The sequence below is a fragment of the Tiliqua scincoides genome, chromosome 8 (assembly GCF_035046505.1).
Source record: "Tiliqua scincoides isolate rTilSci1 chromosome 8, rTilSci1.hap2, whole genome shotgun sequence".
In the NCBI taxonomy this organism is placed as follows: domain Eukaryota; kingdom Metazoa; phylum Chordata; class Lepidosauria; order Squamata; family Scincidae; genus Tiliqua; species Tiliqua scincoides.
In genome coordinates, this window is record NC_089828.1 from 56884711 (window position 1) to 56899509 (window position 14799).

The window sequence follows — 14799 nt, forward strand, 5'->3', positions numbered from 1 at the left end:
CAGACACAAGTCACATCAGTCCACTTCATGGCTGGGCCAGCCCTAATGAATAGGCCTGTCTTGGGTCCAGCTGTTGTCCTTCCATCTTTCCCCCATTTGCAATGAGGCTGATCAAACCGGCTTCCTTTGCAAGGAAGTCATATGCAAGGAAGTCATATGGATGACTGCAGTATTATAGGCGAAGAACTTGGAAGGCTTGCAATTACAGCTTATTTTAGTGTTCTCAGATCCAGTGATGAGGTGGGCCTGGGTGAACTGGGATCAGAATGGAAAGAGGACAAGGATCATCACATGCGCACACTTATGCAACTGTCTTTATTCCACATTGTCAAAAAAATAGCGTTGGAGATAGGAAAGCAAGCCGGGCATGACACTCTTTACACTCTCACATAACTCCAGAACCAGGGGACATCCACTAAAATTGAGCGTTGGGAGAGTTAGGACAGACAAAAGAAAATATTTCTTTACTCAGCGTGTGGTTGGTCTGTGGAACTCCTTACCACAGGATGTGGTGACGGCGTCTGGCCTGAATGCCTTTAAAAGGGGATTGGACAAGTTTCTGGAGGAAAAATCCATTACGGGTTACAAGCCATGATGCCTTTGTGCAACCTCCTGATTTTAGAAATTGGCTATGTCAGAATGCCAGTGCAAAGGAGGGCACCAGAATGAGGTCTCTTGTTATCTGGTGTGCTCCCTGGGGCATTTGGTGGGCCGCTGTGAGATACAGGAAGCTGGACTAGATGGGCCTCTGGCCTCTGATCCAGTGGGGCTGTTCTTATGTTCTTATGCCCCCATCCTCCTCTTGACAGCATCTGCTACAGTTCTCTGGAGACTCCAAACTTTCCTCCCACCATTAGTATGAAAATAGAAACCCAAGGTATAATGCTGGGGAGGGTGATCAGGAAAATAAACATCCTCCTTTGAAGGAAAAGGAGGATTTGCATGTCTTCAGGGCTGGCTCTGCAACTAGGAACATTCACAGAACAGGCCATTTTCCGTTCTCAGTGCAGATCCTGGAATATTTACAGAAGGGTGTCCTTCTTCAGTGATCCATCCCTGCTGCCTACGGGCTGCGCTTCCACTCCGGCATAAAACACCTTTTGCTGTTGACAGTTTCGCCTCGCCCAAAGCAGACACCGGGCTTCCTTTTTCCATAAACAAATAATGGATGGAAACTAAAATTATACCCAAATACCTCCGAGTGCAGGAGGGTTGCAGCAACCAGTGCCTCTTTCCTCTTGCTGCACAGAGCCCCCTAATTCAGTGGTTCCCAAACAGGGTGACCAGATGTCACAACCGCAAAAGAGAACCAGGCACCCCAAAATGTAGGACATCCAAGAAAAATGTAGGACATGACAAAATAAAAGCTAAAAATGCTCATGTATTGATTTCATGTTGTTAATTTAAACACTATACTACTTATTATTAAATTAAAACTATATTACATACAATTTATTACATATAGTTTATTAATTACAAGAACACTATGCGCTGCCTGCAGGGGCCCGCTCACAGGGAAAAGGAGGACATTTAAGTTCTTTTCCAGGACTAAAAAAGAGGACATGTCCTGGAAAAAGAGGGCATCTGTCCACCCTGTTCCCAAACTGTGGGTCGAGACCTGATTTTTGGTGGGTCCCCAAAGTGTGATGGAAGGATCAGATAACTAATTGCTTCAAGCCCTAAGGCTGTTCAAAAATCAGATACTGTAGCTGCTAATTGCTCTGCAAAGAGCTCAGCTCCTACAGTTTGCAAGGCTGTGTAACGATAGGGAGATAAATGTAAATTTGAGGGTCATTTTTTTCTGGTTATTATTACTTATACATTTAAAAAATATATTTTTTTTCCTAGATCTCCTTTTTTTCAAAGGCTGGTAAACCTCTTTGGGTCCTGAGAGAGTGTGGTCTTAAGACGTACAAAAAAGTTTGGGAGCCACATCCCTAATGGAAACGACCTTAGCAGGTGGAGGAGCACCCATTCAAGCCCTCCACGCACACACACACACACCCCTCAGCCTGCAAGATGCAAATGAGGAGGCCTCCCTCGGCCAATGGGAGGAGGGCAGGAAGGCTTCCAAGGCGCGCTGGAGCCAATCCGAAGGCGGCAGGTACCTTGTGAATGGGGAAGCGAGGCGGGGGAGAAGGAGTTCGAGGCTGGTCTTGCTGCTGGGAATCCAGCAGGGGCGATGCGATCCGACTGAACTGGGGACAGGGTTCCAGTCTTGCCCGCGCCTGCTGGAGGCCAAGCGTAGAAGGGGGTGAGAGAGGAGGAGCAGGAGGAGGAGCAGTGGGCGGGGCTGACCCCCCTCCCCTCCCCTGCTGGGCTCCACACCAGAAGCAGCTGCAACTTAGTAACTTTGGCAGGGGAAGGAGGAAGGAAGGAAGGATGGAGGCAGCCAAGGGGGACCTGGGCAGGCACCGTGGCCGCTGCGCTGGGGCGGAGGAGCGCCTGTGAGTGACCCACCGGCGCTGGCAGGAGGAGGAGGAGGAGGAGGAAGCCAGCAGCGCTCGAGGCAGAGGCGGACCCCACCTTGAAGGCGGTGGGGAGGAAGCGGCAGCAGCCGAGGTGGTGCGCTCAGCGCGGAGGCTCCGGAGAGGCGCTGCCTGCGATCGCGGGGCTCCATCGCCCCCAAGGCGGAGTCAGGGGACCCCCCAGTCCTCCACCCCCGGGCAGAGACGCCGTGCAGGCGCTGGAGCCATGGAGGGCGCGCACAGCCTGACCGCCGACGAGGTGCTGCGGCGCTTCGCGGTGCGGGAGAGCTGCGGGCTCAGCGCGGAGCAGGTGCGGAGGAACCGCGAGAAGTACGGACCCAACGGTGAGTCCTGGGGGTGGGGTACGGACACTGGGGGCGCCCCCTCCCCGCCCCGATGTCCGCGCTGGGGACGGTGGCGTAGCTGGGGGGGGCAAAGCGCTAAGTCTTGTAGGGAGCCGCTCCGCGGTGTGTAAGCGGACCTCCCCCTCCCCGTCGGAGCCATTCCGGGAGGGGGGAGCAAACGCCTGCAAAACTTAGCGCCTTGCCCCCCTCTAGCTACGCCACTGGGTGGAGGGATGAGCAGGGAGAGAGGTGGGGTCCGGGTCTGGGGCAGAGGCGGATCCAAGAGGGGTTATGGGTGTAAGACCCCCCAAAACTGCCTTGCCAGCGTGGAGGGACACTCACCTGGGGTTAGGAGTCCAGGTCTACCTGCCTGGATGAAGCGGAACGGGGGCCCTGGTCTACCTGACTGGTTGATCTGGGCTCCATAGTCTAGGTAGGAGCCCAAGTTTGCCAGTCCAACAAGCCTTGGCCATGGACACCAAAGTTTAAATGAGAGCCCAGGTCTACCCGCCTGGTTGACCTGGCCTCTGGAGTTAAGGTAGTGCTCATGGCCCCCCACAACACAAAGGCGATAGTGGGGGGGGGATGAAGCCACTGTGGGACAGCCACTGCTGGACTTGGGGGGGGGGGTCTGTCCTGGCTGGCTGGGTGGGTGGTCTTTGATGCGTTGGAGGCAGCTTGATGCGGGGCTTGGCACAAGGTCCATTTGGGACTGACCCTAAGAAAAGAGAGGGAGGGGATCGGAGAGAAGACAGCGGTACTTTGGCATCCCCATCTCAGAAGAATTCTGCTGTCTCCAGCCCAGCCTCCTGTTTCCAACAGCGGTCAGCTCAAGGCTTCCAGAGAGCGGGCGAACTGGACAGGAGTCAGTAGTTCTTCCTTGTTTGTCCCCCAGCACAAAAGTTGCTTCTTGGAGGAGGTCCATTGTCACTGTCCATGGGGGTTCCACTCCTAGCTGGATCAGTTTCATGCTTCAGGCAATGCCTGTCCCCTGTGGTGTGTGTCCCGCTTCCAAGTATTTACAGGTGTAGTGCCTCTGACCATGGAGGTTCCATTTTTAATGGTTGTCATTGCTTAGTCATGGAGAAATAGGGAGTGACTGCCATTTAAAAGCCAAAATTTGGTTATGGTTAGGAGGCTGTTGCAGTGGGATTTGGGAGGGACGATGACCTGGGCAAGGAGTGATGAGTGTGCTGGGGGAATGGTGGGGGGAGGCGCTATTTGGCTATAGGATTGGGAGGACAGCAATCTTGGGGGTATAAAGGGAGAACAGGCAGGGTATGCATAGACTTGGAAGGGACCCACAAGGTCATCTAGTCAACCCCCTGCTTGTAGCAGGGAATCCTCCTCCATGGAGCATCTCCAGTGAGGGAGAACCCACCACCTCCCTTGGTTATCTGTTCCACTGTCAAACTGCCCTAACCCTCAAGAATTTCATCATGATATCCAACCAGACTCTCCCCTCTTACAATTCGTACCCATTGGATATAGTTCTCAAACTAGATTGGGTTTGGGAGAGGCCTTAACTCAGGAAGCCCAAGTCCAGTTCCTGGCAGGTTAGAATTTTTTTTAAAGAATGTTTTATTATTATTATTTTTTTTTAAATTACTACACAACTAAGTTCAGATTTCTGCAAAGCTCACTGGGTGACCCCGGTCCAGTTGCCATCTTTGTCCATCCAATCACTAAAGGCTTGCTGAGAGGAGATCAAGTGTGTCCCACCTCTTGATCCTTGAAGGAACTGTGGGAGGAAAATGTCAGAAAAAACCAAACAGGATACATGAGAGTATTGAGAGTTGGGGGGGAGGGGGGGACAACTGGGGTTGAAGGCAGGGGATTGTTGAGGCATGTTTTGGTGGCTGATGTAGTTTGGGATACCTGGTGATGGAGGATCTGGTGGGAGGCACTTGGGGTGAGCAGGAGATTCGTTGGAAAGGACGCCGTCAGTCAAGCATTGTACAACCCTATCAAGTTGGACCAGTGGACCTCTCTGTCCTGGTATTGTCTAATCTGATGGGCAGGAGCTTCCTGGAGTTTCAGGCTTACAGGTCTCTTTCAGCCCTTCCTGGAGATGCTGCCAGGGTTTGAACTGGGTACCTTCTGCATGCAAAGCAAGAGTTCTACCACTGGGGTATGGTCACTCCTTTACCGTGCGTTTGAAGCATGGATGATGACTCCTCTCTAGCCCAGTCTGGTCTGCAGACCTGAGGCAGGGGTCTTTCCAAACCTTCCACCTGTGAACATAACTGGGCCACTTGATCTGCTCACCTGTGGCGATTATCAGGGGATTAGCCAGGAAAGCTTCTGTAGAACCATTTCCTGTCATTTTAGACTATCTGCAGTTCACAGTTGAGAACACAGGTGTGTGGGTGGGCAGACAGGCAGGTGGACTAGTGAGTGCTGAACTTTGGCAGAGTTTAAGACTAGCGGGTGCTGATTTAGAGTGTGAGGTTTCAGGAGAGGAGAAGAAGCTGTTGACATCTGGGTTAAGAACCACTTTTGATTTTTTATTTCTGTGCTGGAGGGTGCCGGGAACAAGACTGTGCCTTTAATTCTGAATGAATTTGTTCTGTACAAATGTGGCTCATCGGTCCTTCTAACCCAGCATTGTCTGCTCTGATTAGCAGCCCCTCTCCACAGTTTTGGAAGGCTCTGGCACTTGTGTGAAGGCATACATGGGACATTTTTTGTTTTTTCCTCTGGGGAGGAAGAAAGGAGCTTTACCGACGGCAAGAGTGTTGTTCTTGGTGGTTGCCATTTAGTTTCCCAAAAGCCTCCGGGAATTGTGCTACACCATGGCAAAACATCCTTTTGGGAAGGGGCTTCTGGGGGGAAAAGAACCACTTCAAAACCACCTCGTCACCACCTCCCACCCTGTTAGGACCGGAATTTCTCAACCTGAATTTAGAGGCTTATGAACCATCTTTCTGATCCAATCCAGAGTGCTGGTTTTAACTGTCAAGCCCTTGTGGCCAGAGATGGGAGGAATGCCTCTTCCTGGAGGAACCTACAAGAAGAGGCATTCCTAAACAGAACTGCTTTGCTCTGGTGCCCCTGCCTTTCAAAGGCACCAAAGGTAGGAGACTCTTCCATGGTGGTGTCCAGATGGGCAGGTGCTCTTCCTAGAACTGCTTTACTAGTGCTGCCTTGAGTGCAAGGCTGACATGGTCTCATTTGCCCAAGTACATCATGAACAACAGCTTGTTTGCTTATTGCACTGACAGCCTGCCTTTCTTCCCTGGTGAGGCAGCTGCACCATCCCTGGGGTTCTCTGGGCAGTCTCCCATCCAGGTGCAGACCGGACATAGACCTGCTTAGCTTCAGGGGCGTGGTTGGCACATGCCCTCTTAGACTACGCCCTGAGAGTGACTGGACCTGTCACCTTTAGTGTTCTCTTATTGCTGCTGCTTTGTTCTTATTGTTTGGGTAGCAGAACATTGCTCAAATGGACTGTTAAGTTCAATTGTAAATCATTGGTGAGTCACATTTCAGAGAATCCCAACCGTGGCATGCACAAAGTTGTTGCACGCTTGACCACCACTTGGCTAAAACCATGACCCATGATCAAATTTCTGGTCTCGTATGGTAGAATCGGGCCCAGAGCAGAAGCACTGGCTGTGTCATTTGTGTGTTCCCTTTTTCGAGTGACATCCAGTTGGGTACTTTTAGGGGTTGCCATCAGGATTGGAGATGGGCATTGCAGCTTTGTGAAGAGCCAGAAGCTTTGGCAGTGGTGTGGGTGCCATCCTGGGCATTACAAAGCTGCATCACCCATCCCAGGTCTTCAATCCTGTTGGCAACAATTGTCCAACCATGGCAGAAGAAACTTGCAATTTAGGAAGCAGTACCGGGAGGTTTTGCATATTGACTTCATGGAACATGCAAGGGATTGATGGAATTAGTGACTACAAGTTGCAGTGATGGCCATGAGCTGAAATGGCTTTAAAAGGGGGAGTGAGACAAATTCACTGAGGAAGTCTATCAATGGCTACTCATAGTGGCTATATTTATTTTTCACATTTCTTACCAATCCTCCAAGGACCTCAGTGTGGTGTACGTGGTTCTTCCCCTCTTTTTATCTTCACAACAGCCCTGCAAAGTAGGTGAGGCTGAGAGAGAGTGACTGGCCCAAGGTCATCCAGGACACTTTGTGGCTGCGCAGGGATTTCAAACTGGATCTTCCAAGTCCAGCTCTCAAACCACTACACTACCTTATTTCTCTATGTGCACCTGCTGGGTCCAGAGCAGCCTGCCACCAAATATGGTGTGCAGAGGATCAGTGGCAACTAGTGGCCTCTTGGAAACACCTGGCTGTTGACAGGAGGATGCTGTGCTAAGTGGATCTCTGGCCTGATTCAATAAGGCCCTTATATTCTCATGTGTAGGAATTGGAGCATAGCGACAGGTCCGTGGCCGGAACGTACTATGAGCACCACGTTGGCAAATGTTCCTGGGAGTCTGACTGAGGTGAGAGTCTCGAGCACTCCATGAGTGGTGTGAACATTTGGCTATCCAAACGCAAACAAGGGTGGGACTTCTCGCCGAGAGGGTGCCCAACCGCACCTGAGTCAATATTTGACTAATTTTAAGAAGCTCGTTGGGAAGGTCCTGTCGGCCCAACCGCTATTTGCATATGCAAATAGCTCTGATGAAACCAAAGCAAAAAGAGTGCGTTGGAAGATATTAAAAAGGATGGAGGAGGGGATGTGGTGGCAGGTCTACTTTGTGTTCAAAACTGAATTGGAGGCACAGTTTTGTGCTAATGGCAAAATTCTTTATAATTGCCACTTTGATGTTGTCGGTTTCAGAATCTGAAATTTCTTTTGTTTTTCAAAAGGTGCCTACATTCGACTTTGGTAACTCCTGAACTCGGATCTGGCCAACTATTAGGTTGCTTCAGTTGGGAGTTTGGCATTGTTTGCCCAGCCACTTTTGAACCTCGACTTGTGACTCATTAGGTGGCCTTCAGCAAACCACTCCCTCTCAGCCTCAGTCTTCCCCATCTGCAATATGGGGATAATATTGACTTGACAGCACTGTTTACATCAAGATAATGGCTATTATGCACTTTGCATTATCAGAAGGTGCTATATGAATGTTGAGTGGATCAAAAAGAGGGGAAGCAGGGAAGAAAGGAGATCGGTGTCTTAAAGCATCTCCTTTTCGCTAGACTTCCTCTTCCTTTTTGAGTCTAGGCAGTGGGAGGAAGAGTGATGGCTGGTGTAGCACCAGTTAAGGGGGCGACAGCATCTGTTGTGTTGCCTTGGGGACTGAGAGATCTTGAACCCTCTGCTTGGACTTGCTCCAATCTCTGACTTACGTAGAGGCTTGAGGGCTGAACTGGAGGCTTGAATGAGTGGAAAGATGAACCATCCTTGGAAGAATCTGGCCTCTTGGATTGCCTCTTGTGCTACAGAGATCCTAGAGATATCATGCTGCCTTGAGGACTAGTGTGCTGCTTGTTTTTAAAATCCAAATGGAGACTGTCACTGTATTGAATCTGTTGTGATCCGAATGCAGTCAGTAGGGGTATAATATCCTTGTTTGGGTATTGTCCAAACTTCTGTGATCCGAATGCAGTCAGTAGGGGTATAATATCCTTGTTTGGGTATTGTCCGATACTTCTGGTATTGTCCAGAGAAGATAACTTTGAGAAGCTATGAATCATCAGGGTTTAATCCAGTGCTCAATCTTAAATAATATTACACTTATGCTTCATATTATGGATTGTCACAGTGCAGTCCAAAGTATGTTTATGCATGGGACTGGACCCCCTGGGTTGAATGAGGCTTACTCTGTAGTAAGTAGCATTGGAATTGCCATCCAACTATCTATAGGTTCAATCTATAGAGTTCAATAGGTTTATTCATGAGCAAGCCTGCTTTTGACTGATGGCTGGTACAGCTTTCTGATTCATTTTAGAAAAGCGCCAGGGTAGGAATTTAGGCTTAATCTGATCCTTGTTTTTGGTGCTTTTGGAAAAAAAAAAAAAGTCTTGCGTTTTTGAAAATCACTTTTGCAATATCTGATCTCAGTTACACAAATGAGAAATGGTTGATGGTTAAAGAGGAGCTTGTGGATACATTATTGGAATACGGTTTTTTAAAAGTGTTTTTTGGAATGGCATTTATTTGTAATTCTATAATTAAAAGAAGCTTTGTCACTCGCCGCATCCTGGAATGCTGTCAGGAACCAAATGGAGCTAACCTGACATGACTCATCATAATTGTGATGCTGCCTGGGTGCATTTCATGAGACTCCTTCATGGTGCGAAACCTTTGGAGAGGGTCCAGTTTTGTGGCAACTTATTGCATTAAAAATGGGGTAAAAGCAACAGAGCCCAGTTATCATCCAGAAATTTTGATGGCACTTGGAACAAGTGACAACTTTTTTTTTTTGGTGAGTAAACAATTTTCTGCCTGCGGAGGGACTATTTTAAAAATTAGTTTTGTCCCTGCAGTGCCATGGTGAAACTTGGTCCTCTGAGACCTAGAACATAAGAACAGTCCCACTGGAACAGGCCATAGGCCCATCTAGTCCAGCTTCCTGTATCTCACAGTGACCCACCAAATGCCCCAGGGAGCACATCAGATAACAAGAGACCTGCAAGGCTTCCTGGGAATTGTAGTTAAGAACAGCCCCACTGGATCAGGCCATAGGCCCATCTAGTCCAGCTTCCTGTATCTCACAGTGGCCCACCAAATGCCCCAAGGAGCACACCAGATAACAAGAGACCTGCATCCTGGTGCCCTCCCTTGCATCTGGCCTTCTGACATAGCCCATTTCTAAAATCAGGAGGTTGCGCATACACATCATGGCTTGTACTCCGTAATGGATTTTTCCTCCAGAAACTTGTCCAATTCCCTTTTAAAGGCGTCCAGGCCAGTCGCCATCACCACATCCTGTGGCAAAGAGTTCCACAGACCAACCACACGCTGAGTAAAGAAATATTTTCTTTTGTCTGTTCTAACTCTCCCAACCTGGGCTTGAATTCCAGCTTGGCCATGAAGTTTCCTGGGTGACCTTGAGCAAACCTGCTGTCTGCCAGTTAAGATGGTGTCTTTCCTCCCCACCCCACCCCCTGAGTGGTCCTGGCCAGCAACTGAGACTCTGCCTTAGCCATCATGACAAATCGCTTATGCTAATTTGCGTAACCCCCTTTTAAAACCTTCAAAAGAAATGGCCATCATCACACCCCTTAGTGGTGAAGAGGGTCTCCTCTGTGTACTTGGAGGGTGGTGTTGGTGGCACTCTGGCTCTCAAGTTTTTTCCCCTTAAAGACTAAGGGCCCAATCCTATCCAACTTTCCAGAACAGGTGCAGCTGCAATGCAGACCAGAGGTAAGGGAATAAATGTTCCCATGCTTTGAGGAGGCTTCTGTGACTGCTTCCCCAACACAGGAAGCAGTACCTACCCCATAGGCATATAGCAGCACCAGCACTGGAAAATTGGATAGGATTGGGCCCTAAATCTGGCATTGACCAGGCATCATACGATGCATAATGACTTATAACCATCTCTCTCCTCCAGCCCCACATAACATGGGCCCGATTCAGGCCAGGCTTCCAGGAACTCCAAAACGTGGAGCTCCAGAAACGAGCATTTCAAACCCAGAGCCCCTGCCTCAGGTCTTGTACTGCTGGAATAAACTAACCCTGAGAGCACCCATACAGGTCTGGATCTACATCTTGCACTCTGATGTGCTTCAGAGCTTATCAGCATAACTTCAAAAGAAGGACAGCTCACCTCTTACCTGTCTGCTGGACAGAACTGAAGGAAAGAACTGCAACTCTTAATAGCTTTTCTCCTCTACTACATCTTGTGCAGCTAAGCTTGGCTGTGTAGCCAAAGCCTCCTGACCCCCTGGGCATAGCTGCTTCTAAGCAATCCTCATCTGCCGCTGTTGACCAAGAGAGTGCCTTTTTGCCAGCCTGGTTCCTTGTTATCGAGACTAGATGCTGGCTGCTTTGCTTTAAGGATCTGTAGTGAGTTGGCAGCTGCACCTACAATATAGAAATATACGTGTGTCCCCCTTTCTAAAGTGACAAATGGTTGCTAGGAAGAAAATGCTGTGGTTGCGTAAGTGTTCTTGCTTTCTCCACACTGCCTTATTTTCTAACTGCCCGCTAAGCTGCAGAACAGTTTGATCTGTAAAATCTGCTGCAAGGGGCTAAATGGCTCTTAACAAATTGGTTTGTGGTCTTTCCAGATCCTCCCCTGCTTTTCCTTTTTTGTCGTGTGCAGGAACAATCTTGGCGCCCAGTGGTTCTGATGACATAAAGGGCCAAGCTCAGTGGTTCCCAAGCTGTGAGAGCCCCGGCTCCCTGGGGAGCCACAGAAACCAGCCAGGGGAGCCGTGGAACCCTTGCAAAAACCTGCAACCCTATACAACGGTCAGGATTGTAGCCGTAATGGGGAGCTGCAGCCTGTGGCCCAGTAGGTCAAGGGAGCCGCCAGTCAAAAAGTTTGAGAACCACTGGCCGAATAGGGCAATGTGCAGTCTCTGAAAACCAACCAAGAACCTGGCTTTGGGAACTGAAGTGATGTTGGGAACAGGCAATGTTGGGAGGGGGGAGCTGCTTAGCCTCCCCTCCCCCATAACATGCGCTCAAAACCACAGTCCCCTCAAGTGAAAGAGATGAAGACCCAGACTGCTTTGAAAGGCAGCACTGAAGGCTTTGATCAGGAGCAGAAGTAGGTGTGTGAGGAGGGAATCTTAGCTGGGGAAAGTGACCCCAAGAGGATCAAGCAACCCTCTCCCCTTTGCTTCTGATCTTAGCCTCTGCTGTTACTTCTCACTTAAAAATAAGTACAGGCGAGGAGACTTGTTCACACTAGAAACGGTGCTAAGACTTTGCCTCTTTGCTCCCCACTGCGTGGAGTGATTTGCTCACCTGCTGCTTGGGGGGGGGGGGTGTCATCTGTGTTAATGCAATGGGGCAAACAGAATCACATTATTGTTGTAACCCTGAATCTTGGGATGTGCAGGGCTATTTAAAACATGTAAACAATATCGTTCCATAAGCTGAAGAGGGATCTTTGGACATCCTCTCTGGTGTTAAGAAATGAAGCTGTGTCTAGCAGTGAAGCCTGGAACTCTCCTGTTCCAATTGCAACTTGTCTTCAGATTCTCTAGAAGGTTCTTTGACTTCTTGTCTCTCTTTCGGCCTTCTTGGTCTGCCCTAGCGGTAGAATCTGGGCCTACTTTGCAGAGACGTTGTAAGGATCGCACCAGCGATTTTCCATCTCACGCTTGACAAGGCGCTAAAATTGACCTGATGCACCATCGGTTTTTTTTTTTTTTACAATTGACAAGGCATGCCATGCTGCTAGGGTGGGGGCTCGCATCCCCTGATGTCCCTATTAATAAATGGCACTCCCTTAAACTCCTGTGGCACACCTGCAGATCGTTCATGGCGCACCAATGTGCCACAGGCCACTGGTTGAAAATCACTTGATGACACTATAATAAAAACAGTGGTTTGGAAGAAAGCTATGTTAGTGAGAAGTGTTGGTTATTCCTTGAATGTCTGAATCTTCCCTCTCTGTGCACTTGGCAGGGCGTGCATCAGACAGGGAACGAATTGGATTGGATGAATCTGATTGGATGAACTGGATTTTTAAGTAGTGATCTAGACAGAAGTCCTGGCTGTTTTGTTTGGAGGGCTAAACCAGTGCCTGCTGTCTGTCACTCTCTTTTTGCTAACATCTTCTCAACCTGGCTGCCGTCTTCTTGCCCTGTTCACCCTAAGCAGCTTGGTTCTGAAGCTATTAAGTGCCTATTAAGCAGGTTACTAGGCAATTGTTTGAACTCTGCTTCCCCCACCAAGAGGTTAGCAACTAGCAGTAGCTCACGCAAATCCTGTACAGTCGTGGCGGTAGTAATAATCGCGGTAAGCCGTCGTTTCTCCTGAAATCCTGAGCTTCCTGAGATGCCAGTAAAAGAAGAAAAAACACAACATTCTCCCCCCCCACTTCCTGACTCATTCGACTCAGCTTTCTGTTCTTCTGTACATCGCCCACTTTCCAGCCCCCGATGTACACACTTAAATCGTCTGATTCATAAACATTCAGCTCCCTGCCTCCCTCTCTGCTTTCCAACCCAATTCCTTCCCTCTGGAGGAACCTGAATGTGTTCTGATGCTGCCGAATCTACAGAGACCCAAAATGGTGGAACTTTGAGTAGATGGGGGGGGGGGAGAGGGGAATTATTTGGCCTGCACTGCAGTATTTATTTAAAAGTTTTATATTCCGCCTTTCCCATGTCAAAGCAAATGTCCAAAGCAGCTTACAAAGCTCTACGATGGAAAGTATAATGTATAAAACCAATAAGTAAAATAAATAAAAATGACAAAACCATTGGGGGGGGAACTTATTTGGTCCACAAAGAGGCAGCAGAACCTAAATGTTACTACAGAGGGAAGGCATCAACCCATCACCCAGATCAGGGGTGCCCAAACCCCGGCCCTGGGGCCACATGCAGCCCTCGAGGCTTCTCAATGCGGCCCTCAGGGAGCCCCCAGTCTCCAATGAGCCTCTGGCCCTCCAGAGATTAGTTGGAGCCCGCACTGGCCCGACGCAACTGCTCTCAGCGTGAGAGCGACTGTTTGACCTCTTGCGTGAGCTGTGGGATGAGGGCTCCCTCCATTGCTTGTTGTTTCATGTCTGTGATGCAGCAGAGGCAGCAAAGGAAAGGCCAGCCTTGCTTTGTGCAAGGCCTCTTATAGCCCTTGAGCTATTGCAAGACCTTCATTCATTCATATAAGTTCATCTTTAATATATTCATTTATGTAAACTTATGCAAATTTATTCAAATTTTAAATGTAAACTGCCCCTGCTAATTGGGTAAGAGGCACTTTTTCAAGTGGGTGCTCCTTTTTTTAGCAGGGGGAGAGTAACTGGCCCACCTCACCCCAGCACTGTCTGTTCTAGTGGCTGTCTGCTGGTATTCATTTGCATCTTTTTAGATTGTGAGCCCTTTTGGGTCAGGGAGCCATTTAGTTATTTGATTTTTCCCTGTAAACCGCTTTGTGAACTTTTAGTTGAAAAGCGGTATATAAATACTGTTGATTGATTGTTGATTAAATGTAAACTAATTATTTCCCCCCCCCTCGGCCCCCGACACAGTATCAGAGAGATGATGTGGCCCTCCTGCCAAAAACTTTGGACACCCCTGACCCAGATGAAGGGTTTTGAGCCTTTGCTGAAAATCCACAAGGGAGGGAGGAGTTAATTCCCCCAGTAGGGAATTCCATGATTGTGGTGCCACTACAGAGGAAGGCTTTTGCTTCCACTGCCATCCCTCTAACTTGGGATGGAGGTGGCACTTGTTGAGCCCTCTCTGATGACCTAAGAGGGTAGACCAGAATGTGCAGGAGAAGGCAGTCCTTCAGATAGTCTGGACTCAAACTGTTAAGGGCCTTAAAAGTCAGTAGGGTGACAGGGGGTTGGGTCTATCTCTCCCTGCCAGAGGTGTGATGGATGGTGGCTGGTCATCTCCAGGAGTTTGCGGTTAGTGTTTGAGACCTGTAAGTGTCAAGATGCTTTGGAAAGTCTCCTCCTTCAAATTTCTCCCTGGATTTTAGATTTCTGAATTGCTTGGTCTTGTTTCCAAGGAAGTGGCCCTTCTACTGAGTCAGGTGACTGGTTTATCTAAATGTTCAGTATTGTTGACACTGACTTGCAGCGGCTCTGTAGGGTTCTGGTCGAGGGTCTTTCTCTACCTGAATTAGAGACCTTGCCAGAGATTGAATCTGGAACCTACTGTACACAAAGCAGTTGAAACTTTCTAGCAGTCCTAGAAATTTTCCCATAGTTTCATTTTTTTATTTGTTCAATTTTGGACAGGAGGCTTGTCAGGTACGGCTTTTCATTGATAAACTCTGCAAAATGCCTCCTCCAATCCTTGGCATGCGTGTAGTTGAATCAAAATTATTTTTGTGTAGTGTTTTATCAATGCACTCTCACACTCCAAGACGTTGGTGAAA

At 48.8% G+C, this 14799-nt stretch overlaps 1 protein-coding gene across 1 annotated transcript in view; it reads left to right on the forward strand.

The window, feature by feature from the left end:
* Positions 1-2460: 2460 nt before the first annotated feature.
* The window catches only part of ATP2A3 (ATPase sarcoplasmic/endoplasmic reticulum Ca2+ transporting 3), a 104491-nt gene continuing 92152 nt past the window's right edge, over positions 2461-14799 (forward strand). Inside the window, exon 1 of the mRNA XM_066635004.1 lies at positions 2461-2812. Within this exon, the coding sequence (XP_066491101.1) occupies positions 2695-2812 (118 nt within the window). The 5' untranslated portion in view covers positions 2461-2694. The remainder of the gene's footprint in view (positions 2813-14799) is intronic.